The 14,678-nt window shown below is 39.3% G+C and overlaps 1 protein-coding gene across 3 annotated transcripts in view; it reads right to left on the bottom strand.

Annotated features, from left to right (window-relative positions):
- The window catches only part of SRGAP1 (SLIT-ROBO Rho GTPase activating protein 1), a 138,472-nt gene that overhangs the window by 58,641 nt on the left and 65,153 nt on the right, over window positions 1–14,678 (bottom strand). For all 3 annotated transcript variants that reach the window (XM_065743355.1, XM_065743353.1, XM_065743354.1), the window contains exons 2-4: window positions 13,668–13,863; window positions 11,175–11,337; window positions 2,391–2,453 (exon numbers count right to left, since the gene is read on the bottom strand). In XM_065743355.1, the coding sequence (XP_065599427.1) occupies window positions 2,391–2,453; window positions 11,175–11,337; window positions 13,668–13,863 (422 nt within the window). The remainder of the gene's footprint in view (window positions 1–2,390; window positions 2,454–11,174; window positions 11,338–13,667; window positions 13,864–14,678) is intronic.

Below are 14,678 nucleotides of genomic sequence, written 5' to 3' on the forward strand. Positions count from 1 at the left end.
GGCAGAGATTCAAATTTTCAATTATGTCTAAAGAGAAAGAGATTTTTTGGTGCATTCTCAGTGGAAGGTGGTAAGTACTTTCAACTTCTCAGCACTTTATTTTTTAATTCTCTTGGAACAGTTTCTTCTTTGCAAGATTTACAGCATGACTTATGGACTTAAAAGAATTTGATCTAAAAAACACTAATGTCAATGGACACAACTCCCTAACTATAGCAGTACTCAGATATGACCCATGAAGATATCAGTAATTATTAAGATCTTTGGAGGCATAAATGTAGAGTGTATTTTCAGAGAAGGGTTGTGAAATCATCTTTTATATCTGGCTTCTATGATACAGGTGACTATCCTGCTTGATACAGTATTATCACCAGAATAAAGTTTATTATTCTGATAATTAGTAGGTAGTGCCTGAATTCAACCATTAAAAATTCCTAGACCAAATCAGCAACGATTCTTTGGAACATCCCATTTATTCCGGATCATTCTACAGGGTCTCAGGTACCTTATGCTTGTGAAGTCTGAACATAGGTGTGATGAAGCCTGATGTCTGGTTAGAGATGGGTGGCAGAGCTTCTTGCTGTCTGGGTTTGAGACAAGTACTTAATCCATCCCTTCATCCCAAATCAACAGGAAAGTCCAGGCGAGCAGCGTCTTAAGACTGGTCAGTGGAGTGGACAACATGATGTTTGATTGAAGAGGTACCATGGAGCTGTAAAATTACTGCGTGTGCCTGAATGCACCTGTCTTAAGGGAGCCAGTCACTCCTTTCAAGGAGTAATGAAGGAAATACACAATTTCTTTACATTGACAATATCTGTGCCTCAAAACAAGTCTCATCTTACTGCTCCAAATAGCTGAACAGATGCTACTCAGTGCCATCTTGTCACTTTACTATGCAAAGCTTGTATCTGCCTAAATATAGGCACCTACAGCTAATCAAGTCCTTTGAAATCAGTAAAAAGCTGGACAACAGAGCTAACAGTGTAGTAAATTCCATCTGAAACACACACCTACACCGGAACAGATGAAGGGCTCTGATCTCCACATATTACATTTTACTGACTATAACTGGAAAACAGATAGAAAAAATCTATGCTGCAGATGTGTAAAAATTAGGTGTAGCTAATTTCATACTAAGTTTGAGAAAGGAGCTGGTGTTCACTGAAAGGCATAATGGAAATTAGTACCTGAATAAATTTATGCAGCTCTCAGTGGGAAGACATAGCATTAACATGAGTGAGACTACTAAAGCACAGTCCTGCAGATTTTCACTGGTAATTCAGCCAAGTATTTCAGCACATGCATCAGTGTTTCCCTACCCTGGGAGCACATGCACCAATCCTGCTCCTCGCCAGGCATTGGAGTTATGTAACTGTTTAATTGGAATAAGACTGTATCTTCAGGACTTACTCACCATCAAGGTCCTGCTTGTGCAATGGCTCCTATACTTGCTGACTCCCTGCAGCTGTGTGAACTGTCCGAGGCTATCAATACTTTACAGAAGATGATTCTAGCATGTTTGACAGACTATAGACAGGGCTGAGGAAACAAGGCTTTACAAATATCACACCCTTCTTAACTGAAACTTCATTAAAATGCCAAATTGTTTCTTAATATAAATAACATGTTTTTCTTGTTGTTGTTTTGCTTTGTTGTTCTTGTGGAGGGTTTTTTTGCCTTTTTTTTTTCTGATCTCTCAAATATGGTGGATAGGGGAGGGAGCAACCTAAAGTCTGTTATGTAAGGTACTGGAGCACTGAAGTTTCAGCTCTGTCAGGCTGAAGATAAAATTCAGCCATACTACTTCCCTGACCAGCAGGAACCAACAGACTTTAGTAAGAGGTGGATATTACCATTTCTTATTCACTGTATAATTGTGATTAAAAAGAAATAAAAATCCTTGCTTTGTTCCTTCTTAGAAAACTTTGTTGGTACCTACCCCCAAAATATTTTGGGAAATGGCTTTCAGGTAGACAAGACCTCATCTAGTAGTAATGAGCTGTGTAGGTGACTTTCAAAAAGGAAACCTTCCCTCAGATTTTCCAACAGAAGCATCTTGCCAAAGGGCAGAAAAGGGAGAAGGTTTGCTCTGGTAAGCTCTGAGAAGAAATGCCTCATTAATAACCAACGAAACTTATAATAAACTGGCTTAGCATAGTCTAGGAGGAAAAGAGGTTGAAAATAAAAATTAATCCTGAAAGCATTAGCATATGTGTTCTAAACAAGTGAGTGGTTTTTCTGCAAGAGATAATTTCGACTCGTGTAAAAAGACAAAAATAAGCATCTCCACTGGGGGTAACCTGCTAGATAAAAGGATACTTAGCACTTACAGAAGAAGCCTGATACAGAATTTGAATAAGATAAAGTAAGTAAGAAACTGTACTTACTGTGTAAAGCTCATTAAGAACTTTCATTAAGTCTTCATGAAGCTGGAATGCAATCTCTTTGCTCTGTAATTAAAAAAAAAAATTAGAAAAATGAACGCAAAAACTGTAACTTCTCTCTTACTATTTGTATTCATTGTTCACGCCAGTGAATGCACAAAGACACCACTCTGACAGAATTACAGTGCACTAAAGGTAAAGATTCAGAGAGGCAGAGGTAGACAGACAACAACTGTACAGAAAACTTCTGGAGGGAAACCCAGAAGTAATTTAAGAGAGATATTCTCATGAAGCATCCAGAGATTAGGTGCCAACAGAAAGAGTAAAGTTCAGGATTAATGTTATAAGCCTTTTTAATGGAACAGACCGTGTACTGTTTTACAACTGCTATGCTATATACATAATCTAAACCACATGGAATGTGATACTCTAGAGGGACGTCCCTCCCAGTTTTAGATCTAGAATAGTCCTTGTTTCTCAGCACATGCAATTATCTAAATATTTATGCAAGAAATAATTGTGGCTCCTCTTTGAAACAGATACTCGACTGCATAATATTTCACAGAGTGGGCTGCTGAAACAGCTTTGTTTAGCTTTCCTGGACTCTGGCTTTACTTTCATTCTGACCCAGAAAAAAGAAATGCTTGGCAGCAGTTATTAACAAAATCAAGTATGTCAAAATAAGAGTATTTAATTAGAGTCTCATTCAAATTTATTCCTTTGTTAGTTGTCCACAGCAGTTCAATCAGATGCAAATTGTGCAACAGTTTAAGGCATTTGTACCACAGCCTTTGGAAAACAACTACAGAACAGAACTACAGGACTTGTTAAACAGTCTGGCTATATTTTTTTCTGCAACATACATGCTTTTTTTTCTTTCCTTGAATATATTGATGATTAGCTCCAACTTTGTAATAAATAACAATATTAGCTATGAGAAGTACTTTGTATTTGTATAAGAAGCCAAAGGAAAATCCTCTGGGGCAGCTAATCTCCGAAGTTGTTAACACTTACTTGGCCATCACAAAAACACCTGCAGGAATAATGATTTCTGAATAAGAATTTCCAGTGCAACACCCACATATAAAAAAGAATCACAGCACACATCCACTATGTCTTCCAGAAAGATAACCAACACATACAGTAGCTGAACAGAAAACCTAGCACATTTTGCTCCTATTTAGAGTTGGACTAGATGACCCAGATGAGGTCTTTTCCAACCTTGCTGATTCTATGATTCTGTTCCCATTGTCATATCCAACTCTGGGCAGTATGTTAAGGAATCTTCCTTACTTCTTACTGATATTCACACCAATTCTTAGATGTAAGATCATTTTTAACTGACAAAAAACTAGAAATACAATCATGGAATTGCAGAATCACAGAATGATTTGTACTAGAAGGGACCTTAAAGATCAAACAGTTCCAACCCCCTGCCATGGGCAGGAACACCTCCCACTGCATCAGGTTGCCCAAAGCCCCATCCAGACTAGCCCTAAACACCTCCAAGGATGGGGCGTCCCACAGCTTCTCTGGGCAGCCTGTGCCAGTGCCTCACCACCCTCACAGTGAAGAATTTCCTCCTAATGTTTAATCTAAATCTAACTTCTTTCAGTTTAAAACCACTACCCGTTGTCCTACCACTACACTCCCCGATGAAGAATCCCTCCTCAGCTTTCCTGTAGGCTCTATTTAGACACAAGAAGGCTGCAGGGAGGTCCCACCAGAGCCTCCTCTTCTGCAGGCTGAATAACCCCAACTCTGTCAGCCTGTCTTTGCAGAATTGTTCCAGCCTTTTGATTGTCCCCACGGTCCTCCCCCTGGCCCATCCCAACAGATTCATGGCCTTTTGATGGGAGGTTCAAGAGCTCAACACAGTGCTTTAAGTGAGGCCTCATGAGGGCAGAGAATAGAGGGACAGTCACCTCCCTTACCATGCTGGCCATCCCTCCTTTGATGCAGCTTCACTGTTTAGACAGATATAACTGTAAGAGTGCCAGTACTTCTAAGATAATTGTAGTACTGAGATTTTCATTCAAATTGATGATTACATTTGGACCTTGAGTATTGTTTTACCTTAATCTAACAGGGGGATTTGTGAATCTCTTCACCCCTCCCGCCTGTCATGGGCAGGATGTGACAGCAGCCCAGGATACAGTTGGCATCCTGTGTTGCAAACACACATTGTTGGCTCATGTTGAGAATTAAAAAATACTTCTGAGAGATTCTTCTATTCCCAACAGTATCAGTTGTAGTAACTAAGGCCCAGTAAGATAAATGCTCTGAAGCTGAGAGACAAGATCTGCTGTGAAACTCTGCCTATTATGTATACCTCTAAAAAAAAGGCTCATTATTTACATTTCTTTGCAAACATCAGGTTATTTTCATCAAATATTAAGGACAAAAATTCATATGCATAACAGTACTTAGACCGCATGTGGAGAGTTGCAAAGGATTGGAGAAAGATTGCAGGTTTGCAAGCTGCTGTAGGAAATGGTCAAAGCTTTAACAAAAATTCTGAATTGGTTTTCACTGCTTTACATGGGCACCCTGCTTTCAAAAGTCAGCAGTGCAGCTCTGACTCAGCTTACACATCTCCTCTAAGATCCAAGAAGTGGAGGCCACCTGTTTTTTCTTGGAAAGCTGTTCCTATAATGTTGAATACGAACTGCCTGTTTTTAAAATTACTTTAGGAGAAAGAACAAAACGTACATGATAGACATTAAGACTGTTAGATGAAAATACATTCACAAGGGAAAAGAACTGTACAGATGAACTCCAGCTCTGAGCAATTTATCCCTTCCAACCATTGGTCAGTCACTACCATCTCAAAGCTCACAGCTCAAGCCCTAAATACAGCAAAGTTGATTCCGGGGCAGCACAATTTAACTGGGCACTGCAAAGGATTTTTTTGAAAGTGAGACAGAAAAGCAGATTTTCTTTTTTTTTTCTTTCTCCTTTTGCAGACTCTTGTAAAAAAAACAACCTAACAAACAAAAAAAGCCAACTGAACAGAAAGCCCAGTAAAAATCAGGGAGACAGAGCCTAGCAATGCCACAAGATCACAAATGACTCATCCTTCCATCAATTAATCTGGGGACTCAGCCCTCAGTACTGGCATATATTACGTCAGTTTCTATCTTTTTCTGATGAAAGACTTTGCTGGAATTGTCCAATAAAAAAACAGTACATTTCTTTAGCATTAGCAGCATAAAAAGGATTACTTTTCAAAAACCAACACATTTTACATTAACATTTACAATCAAGAAATACTGACTCAAGTGGCGAGCAGTATGGCTTTTAGTGTGTGACATACAGAGTGTTAGAGCACCAGATAAGAAGTGCATTTATTTTCAGTGGTTAATGGCTCTGTTTCTCCTTGATGCTGCCTATTCCCTGCAGTAGTTCAGCATGTCTAGGAGCTACTCCTCAGGGCAGCCAAACAGAATGTAAGATGCAACACACATTTTCCTGGAGTTAAGCTGATAGCTCTAATCAGGCCATCAAAACCTGAGGAACAATCACTGAGATGCTTCTTTATTCACTGAGTCCTAGAGAAATGTATTAATGTCTATTAACCAAAAGGACATAGATTGTAATAAAAATGTTAAGAGTGCATACAAATTGTTGCTGAAAATAGACTGGCAACCAATCTGGTTCAAAGCATGAAGAGATATTTTGAAGAAACTGTCATAATGTGAAAGTGCTGTTGTTTTATTATTATTTTTAATTCCAAATCACAGGTAGGATAGATCATGCCTGTGCAACAGACACAAGCAAGAGTACCTAAACCTGCCTTCCAGCATATGCTCAATTTTCACCATATAAGCAGTTCTATTGATGTTATCAAGATCAGTATTTACTGAATAATGTCTGATAGGCTCAAAATTTTAGTCCACATTAATACCCTTTCACTGTACTCTGTAAGAAATTTCTGCCCATTTTAGAAAGAGCAAAACTGGGAACCCAAATTCATTTGCTTTTTTACTGAAACTTTAGTCAGTGGAATTGTTCCCAGAACTCTTGATTGCCTGTATTTAGCACGCACAGTACTACTATCAGTTACATCATTTAAGGAAAATATTCTGTGACTATTTCTTTTAAATGAGTCTGCTGCTGGTCCCTGGGGGAAGCAATATGCAAACCCTTGTTTAAAAAGAAGCTTCTGTAAGCTGCTGTGACACTGACACAGCTATTGTGTCACAGTAACATTCTGTCCCAGATTTTTCAGTTTATAGCAACAGATAGCTTTCCTATCCTTTTAAACCTTTAAATGTTTAAGAAAGTGATGTGAAAAGTCTCTGTGCATGCCACGATTTTCATAACTTCCAAACAGATCTGGCAGGTAGTCATATTCCCTGCTAATAGTCAGATTATGGAACTAAAATATTTATTGTACTTGGCTTCTCCAGCATCTTTTACTGTAAACACTGGAAGATATGTTCGTCTTGCCTTGTTATGGTTTCTGTCCAAAGAAAATACATTTTTATAAATTATAAATATACAAATCTGCTTAAGGATTTTGTGGCTGTGTGTTTATACAGTTGATTATTAATGCTGGGGTAACCAGAATCACTGCATGAAATGTTCTGCATAGTACTCTTCCCTTCTGCTTGACATTTTTCCTTATTGCTTTATTCTTTAATTGTCCCCATGAGGCCATCTACCCCATCTGCCTGAAGAGATGTACAAGCATGCAAGACTCGAACTCCACTACTTCATGTTTGCAATTTTATGTGCAACAAGAAGGCAGGCATGAATAGCAATCTGCACTGCTTTTATATGCCAGCAACTGAAAAACAGAAGAGCCTAAGTGCTTCCCTGGTAGTATGAAACCTGACATAATATCATCAGGTAGATGCCTTAGTATCTCCAAACTAGATCCTATAATCATCCTGCATTCAGTAGATTTAAACAGAAACTGATTCCTGACTTCTGTTGAAAAATTGCTCCCAGGAGAACAAAAATAATAAGTATCCAAATATTAAGTGGACAGTCATATACAATAAGGTGCATGAAAACTATTTTTGGCTCATCAGAACATGTACGGTAGAACCCATGAGGGTCTTTTCACCAGAAGAGCTCAAATGTTAAAAAGGATATAAATACAGACACAGAAGAAGAATGAGAATGAGAAGCAATAATGTACAGATCAGGAAGAACAGAAAGTAAGCCAAGGGCAAGGCATAAAGTCCATGGGACGGACATATCACTTATCACTACATTTCATATAGAACAACACTGGGTATCACACACATCTTTTTCATAAGGACTAGAGCAAGAGGTTGCTACACACAACAGACATGAGCAGGAAAGGGAACAAAGCAATACTGGTAGGTGGCCAGGAAGATACTGTTGCTATTTTCATTAACACAAGTCCATTTGGAGCCAGTCTTGGGATAGGATGTAAATTATATGTGTTCTCACTTCATGGAAAGACTTCATCTGAGGACCTATGTGGCCATCAGCTAGGTGGAAAAAGCCAGTAAGGACTACCACTGAGAAGCAGAATGGGCAGCCTCATCCTTTCAGGATGAGAGGGGTGAAAAAGGGAGTGAGCATAAAGAACCACAAAACTCTTTATTGTTGTCAACTGCATGTGAGCAACAGGGTAATCCATTCTGAGATACTCTCCCATTCTCAGGCAGGCAGTTTAGGGATTTAGAGAAGAACAATGGATGTCCATTCTGATCCAGGATTTGCAATTGTTACTATCCAGACCTGGAAAGGGACCAAAAGTACTTTCAAAGATACAGAAGTTGGTGCTGTTTCAGGACCCAGGAAGACTAAAACAACGTAAGTGATGCATCACACTATTAGGCTATGAAAGTGGTAGATATATCATTTATCAGCCTAATTACTGAATACAAAGAAGGTTGATTAGCTAGTATTCAGAAGTTACTTCAAAAGACTTTAAATGCTCCTATGTGCAGTGTTGTGGGTACACATTTAAGATTTGTCTATTTCCTGCTTTTGACCATGGACTGTAATCAGCTACTGAGAATGTACTTGACAGTCTAAATTTCATTTTTCAAACATCCAGATTACTCCTGTTCTTACTGCTTACATTTATGACTGTTGTGACAATGACTTGGAGAATACACATTTCAAAGAACAGTATGACCAGATTCCAGCGTGTAATTATCTGCAGGATATGGTTTGTGTCTTATTTAATCTAAAATCTCTGAACAGTCAACAAATCTTGTATGCTTTCATTGGTACAAAATCCACTGAGATTAAAATCTTCTCTGACAGAGTTTTGCTTCAAATCCAGTCTTTTTAAAATGTAACCCACTGAAAATGGCAGAAATCAACTTGAGATTTACAGTTCTCCAACAAATTTCTTACCTTTTTCTCAAGGGAGAATGCAATTTTAATGAGGGAAAATGTTGGGCATCACAGTTCTCATTGTAAGAGCATCTTCTATTTGCTCCTGCAACCTCTGCCTGGTAGGTGGATGTGCATTTTGCACCTAATCTCTCTCTCGTTCCTGGTGGATGTCAACTAAGCAGCCCAGAGATGTAAGGTACCTTAAGTCAAATGGCTTATTCATATCAGACAGAAATCATGGTTGAAACTGCCCATTTGAACTAAATCTAAGGGTAGACAGCTTATGTTTTTCATGAATAAAACAAGACCATTTGCTAATAGCTCTACTTCCCGCACAGGTCTTGTTTTTCTCCTTTCAACATGGTTCACCTCACTTCATACTTGCTTTCACTTTTACTCAGAATTGGAACTTCACCATCATTAAGAGTTTTAATCAGTTCTGCACCTGGGAACTAATGGCAAATTAATCACCTCACTGGCACTCTGCAGCAAGCACTGCAGCACAAATTGTCTACACTGGCACTCAGAGGAAATACCAATATTCTCCAACAAGTATTAATTCCTGACAGACTGACATCCTAAAAATAAGTGCTCAAGATTAATACTGTTGAACAATCATTGCTACATTGAGGTTGCATGCTTGTAAAGCTCATTTACATCACTCCAAGATGCCGTGCCTTTCTGCCACCCTTTCTCTCACATCACAGAGCCTTGCTCATGCCCCTTCACGTATCCCTTGAGGAGCTAACTGTGCCCCTATGCTCCAAAATATCTAATAGCTTTCTGATGTGAGAGTATCACTCTGTGTGTTAACTAGAAAACCTTGCTATATAGGGTTGGTTGGGATATGGGCTCCACTAATGTGAAGGGATAGGGTTGGTTAGGATACGGGCTCCACTAATGTGAGCTTCAGGGTATGCATATTCAATTTCTTTTCTCCTCTTTTCCCTGTAGAACATTCATATTCTTTTTCATCAATTACAACCTATGTATTCCCCAAATCATTCTTCTTCCCACTCTATTGCTATCTGTCCAGATTGCAGTCAGGTATATGTGAAAGTAGTCTCCTATTTTGAGTGTATTAACCTGTTACCCCTTATGAGGCATACTACTGTTTAGTCACATACTTTATATTCTGTAAAATTCTTGGAACTCTCTTGTACTAAATACAACCTTTGCCTACAAACATCACAACTGTGACTGATGGATATGCGTTTATATTCTGCTTTTATTTCAGAACCTAGTAACAGTGATGACAGCGAACACATTATATAGATCGCAAATGAAGGCGTTTTGGAGTGCTTAGCCAAAGAGAGACATATACGTGCAGGTCACTCTGAAAGTAATGCCTCCTATTTATTTCCATGGCAACTACAACAGATATAAAGAACTGAACAATACTATTTCATAAAGCAAATTTTCAGCTGCAAAACACTATTTTTTGACATAGTCACCACCATTAGCTGTGCATTTTCACCAGAGATGAACAAGAGTCTGCATGCTGAGCTTGTAAAAATCTGCACCAGAGGAGGTGATACACTGTCACTGATGCCACTACTGAAACACAGCACCCGCTGCCTCACTGTGTTCATATACACTGTTTGGTCTCCAAGGATTGGTGAATGTCAATAGCTGCCATTTTTTCCACAGGGAGGAAATGTGAAAACACCTTTGCTTTGTGTATACTTCCATGTCAGATGCCATTTTGCTAGACTGCCCTTCTACTACCATCTGTCGCATGGGAACAACATGTAATGGGATAGTGGTGGGAAGGTTCAACCTCTACTGCTGTACCACCACCATCTGTCTCTGATGACATGGGGCAACTTAATAAAATAGGAGGCATTACTTTTGGATCAGCCTTCATACATTATATAGCTATGAAAAACATGCAATGGGCAGGTACAATGACAAATGTACAGACATAATCCTTAACAATCTAACTGAAATAATTATGTACATTCACACCTCAAATTGGGAAAGAAAGAAAAGTCCTTCAGGGAAGTCATAGTATATGCTGGAATATTTATGTCAAGGCAGAGCTGCAGCACACCCTTAATTTGGCTTGAACCACAGTTTCTCTGATGACAGAGTTACACTGAAATGCTGTTTTTACAAATAATTCATTAATTCAGCATGGCTATTTTGGGAGTCCTAAGTGAGTACTGTTTCCTTTCTGCATGGGTAAATAAACGTGTTTTTGAAAGAATAACAGGCTTTTTTCTTTGCCTCTTAGATATCTGCAATTCAGTTCTTAAGGTCATCAGCATACACAGCATGTTTCCAAGCATTTCAGTGCTAAGGACTCGCTCCATGAGAACACTCATGAACAATTTATAAGTGCGCTACAACAGATGTTATGCTACATGTGCTGAACCTTCTCTTCAGCTGCTATTGATTAAGACACAATTGCCTTCCTCATGCATTTGAGGGCCCCCACTACAGAAGAGGCATTACCTTCTTGAACATTCTGGTGGAGTCTTCACTTATCTGCATGAAGCGCATGATGACGTTGTTCAGGTAGATATCGCTCAACGTTGCATGATCTTTGCTTTCTCTTCGCACTTGGTTCAGGAGTAAATACCAGCAATTCACTGGTGATAAGAGGTTCTGATCTTTCCTAAGGAGGAGAGATACATACAGAATGGAAAAGTTACACAATTACCACAGATATCTCCCTGACATTTACACTCATAACTTGTTATGCAAAAATGACTACTACTGAAAACTCAACCTATCCATTCTTGGACTAACTCAGATCAGACAAGCTTCAGATGATTCTTTTAAGACACATTTCACAAATCCTATGAGGCATACAAAAATATCAAAAAAGTGCAAGAATTTAGAACACTGCAAGACAGCCAAGAGTTTAAAAATCTCACCACAAAGCTTCAGTTGCTTACAGATGGTATACATGTGAATATGCAAAATCAATAAAGGTTCCTGCTGAAAGTAACAGTAATCATTTTTTTACATTAGAAACAAATAAGAACTGTAGGTGCATTCCTATAAAATTAGAATGAAATGTCACAAGCATATATATTCTGTGATCAGCATTCACAAATCCACAACATTCATGAACATACTGCTACTGCCAGTCACAGACAGTTCAACTATGAGGCAAAGAGCACTACAGACATTTTCCACAATGAACTTTCTTTACAGAACTTTGTGCTACAGGCCCAAGTGATTAACATTGCAGATGGTGAAATCACAGCTTCTCATTTCTTAAACACAAATGAAAATGAATGTAATTCGACAACTGTTTTACAGACAACAAAAACTGATTTGTAAAATTTGCCTTATGATTTTACTGGAGCTTTGAGTTTGCCTTCAAACCATGTGGTCTAGAAGCTCACTGCTCTTTCTTTTCTCTTGCATAGGGATTCTCACAGTAAAAAAGGATCAAGTGCATGGAGATACAACAGTCAGAGGTGGCAGTGACTTGAGGGAGAAATTCCTTCAGCTCTTGTTAAATTGTTCTAATAATTATCTACTGCCACTGTTAACAGTGTGTCTTTAATTCCTCATCTGATTGTCTAGCTTTAGCTTTTATCCCCAGAACCAAAGCAGCAATGAATGATTGACAAAAGCCTTTTCTTAATCATCCAGTGAAGACTGGTTTGCTATGAATCAGAAGTGTGCTCAGGAAACTTCCCCATCTTGTCTGAGAGGGACTTCTTAACACTGTTACTCACAGCAGCAAGTTTCATGGTCTTCTCACAAAGCTCAGCCAGGGTAAGCATCTCTGAAGGGCAACGCTGACATTAGTTAGTCCTCTTTAAATCCCAAAGGTAATCCCACAGAATCCCACCTTCCCACAGGAAGGTAATCCCACCTTCCTGCCTGTTTTGGGAGGCAACAGTGGGAACAGCAAGCGGACCAAGCAAGTAAGTGACTTTGCTACGACTGCTTCTCAAAACAACCGGACAGTTGCACAACCAAGTTGAAGACGTGACTTCAGTCATGACACCCATGCACATCGGCTATTCTGGATTTAGAACAGGTTTAAGAATGAGAAAAAATGTTTGCATGCACAAGGCAGAAGGATCTTGACACGAGCTAAGGAACAGCCTGGGCTCCCTCTGAAGTAGTGACATGTACAGCTTGGTTATTTCAGATAACTACAGATTCACTTAAGTGAATTCTTAGAAATATACAGCACCGTTCTTTGAATTGTGTGTGGTGCATTAAGATTAGCCTCTTCTATGTTCACTGTGCTTGGAGAAGATTTTTGTCCCAGAACAAAAATGTCTGTGTCTATAGCACAATACTATCTGAATAGTGGAAAAAAAAAAAAAACAAAATTTTGGGCTATATCCCTAAGCAAAAGAGAGCCAGGCAGGTGTTTTCATTAATCAGCTCAACTCAGGAAATAAACCAGATGACACCATGCCAGCAAATAATGCATTTGAAACACTCTCTAAAACATGCTGTAAACACTTTTTGACAGATTCTACCTGGCCACTTCTGTTTTGCCCCAAGTTACTATGCCATCAAAGGGATATATTAAACTGTAAGCAAGACATAACATTCACATCTTATTCCAGGAATAAGAGTGGCAAAGAGGTACCAGAAGTTCCCATGCAACAGCAAATCATGATAGCCTTCTCTCTCAATGCCTGTTTTTGCCAATATTCATGGTATTTTTTTTGTTGCTTTTATAACATTGTTTGTACTATTTAGGCGCTTTCAAATTCCATCAACCCCATGGTAATAAATCAGCACACAACGTTCAAGGACTTATGGGGCTCTGCTTCTCTTCTAGGTACCAACTGTATTTCAGATGGTTTAAACTCAGTGCTAAGCAGGGATGAGAATTTTTAATATGCCTTTGGACCTGGCTCCTACCTAACAGTACTCAAAACCAGCAGAAGCAAGGAGTGGGGTAGCACTCCAATTACCCCACAAGGGCTGACACAGAGGTGAGGGGGAAGAAATCTCTCTTACTTGTACTGTTGATGGTCTTTTGTACTTCTTGTTTTTGCCATGAACCTCTCTGCCAATTTTTCCAGGTTTCGGGAATACTCCATCTCTATTTCTGACTTCTTGCGGAAGAAGTCCTGCAGATCCTGAAGAAGCTGCACTCTCATTTCAGTCTGCTGCTCCAGGCATTTTTGCTGCTCTATGAGTTGAGCTCGGATCTCTAATAAAAGAACAAGCCATTCAAAGTCAGTGAAAGTGAATGAGAACTGAGCATAATGAATCAAAATTACAAACACTCCAGAGAACTTCAGCCTCTGCAGCTATACCAGCTGGACCTGAATTTCAGGTCCTGTAGTGTCATGCAGCAATGGCAGCTCTCATTTGAGCCATGACACGTATCATCGGGCCGCAATGTCCTCCCACCCACTGTCAGTCTGCTGGGCTCATATGAGCAGATCTGCCTCCCATTCCCTCTCCCAGCCTCTGGCATTAGCAAGACATCTGGCTTGGAGCTATCTGCTTGCGGGGGGGTGGTGTTCAACTGTTCAAGCAGTAGCTCCTTCTGCTACCCCAAAAAACATCAGGCTAAGCATGCACCCTTTGGGCTGTAATCAGCTTACTGCCAGGTGGACCATGCCAGCTCATATCACCATGCATACCATGGAAATAACTCTGCAATAAATTCTGGAGGCATTATCTGCCGTAACTGTGCACAGATGAGCTTCCACAGCTGCCCATCTACACCAGAGGGAGAACTGGCGTATTATTCACCAGTATGCTACAGTGAGCTTAGAGCAAGAAGTGCACTTGTATTTAGAAACAGCTATATGAAGATACATAAGAAGTTTCAGACACTGTGGTGTATTTATTAATGTAAAACAGAATTAGTCAATTTAGAAGAGAATATATACTCATAGAGATTATCTAGAATAACAGGGAAAAGCCTCCAGATTTCTTAACCACTGTATTTTGTGCTGTTTGCCATTTGTAGGTTATTGTCTTCTTTATTTAGGTCTTTTTTTTTTTTAACACTTC

This window comes from Cyrtonyx montezumae, unplaced genomic scaffold, assembly GCF_038088225.1.
Source record: "Cyrtonyx montezumae isolate F1298 unplaced genomic scaffold, pur_monq_1.0 scaffold_3, whole genome shotgun sequence".
Taxonomy (NCBI): domain Eukaryota; kingdom Metazoa; phylum Chordata; class Aves; order Galliformes; family Odontophoridae; genus Cyrtonyx; species Cyrtonyx montezumae.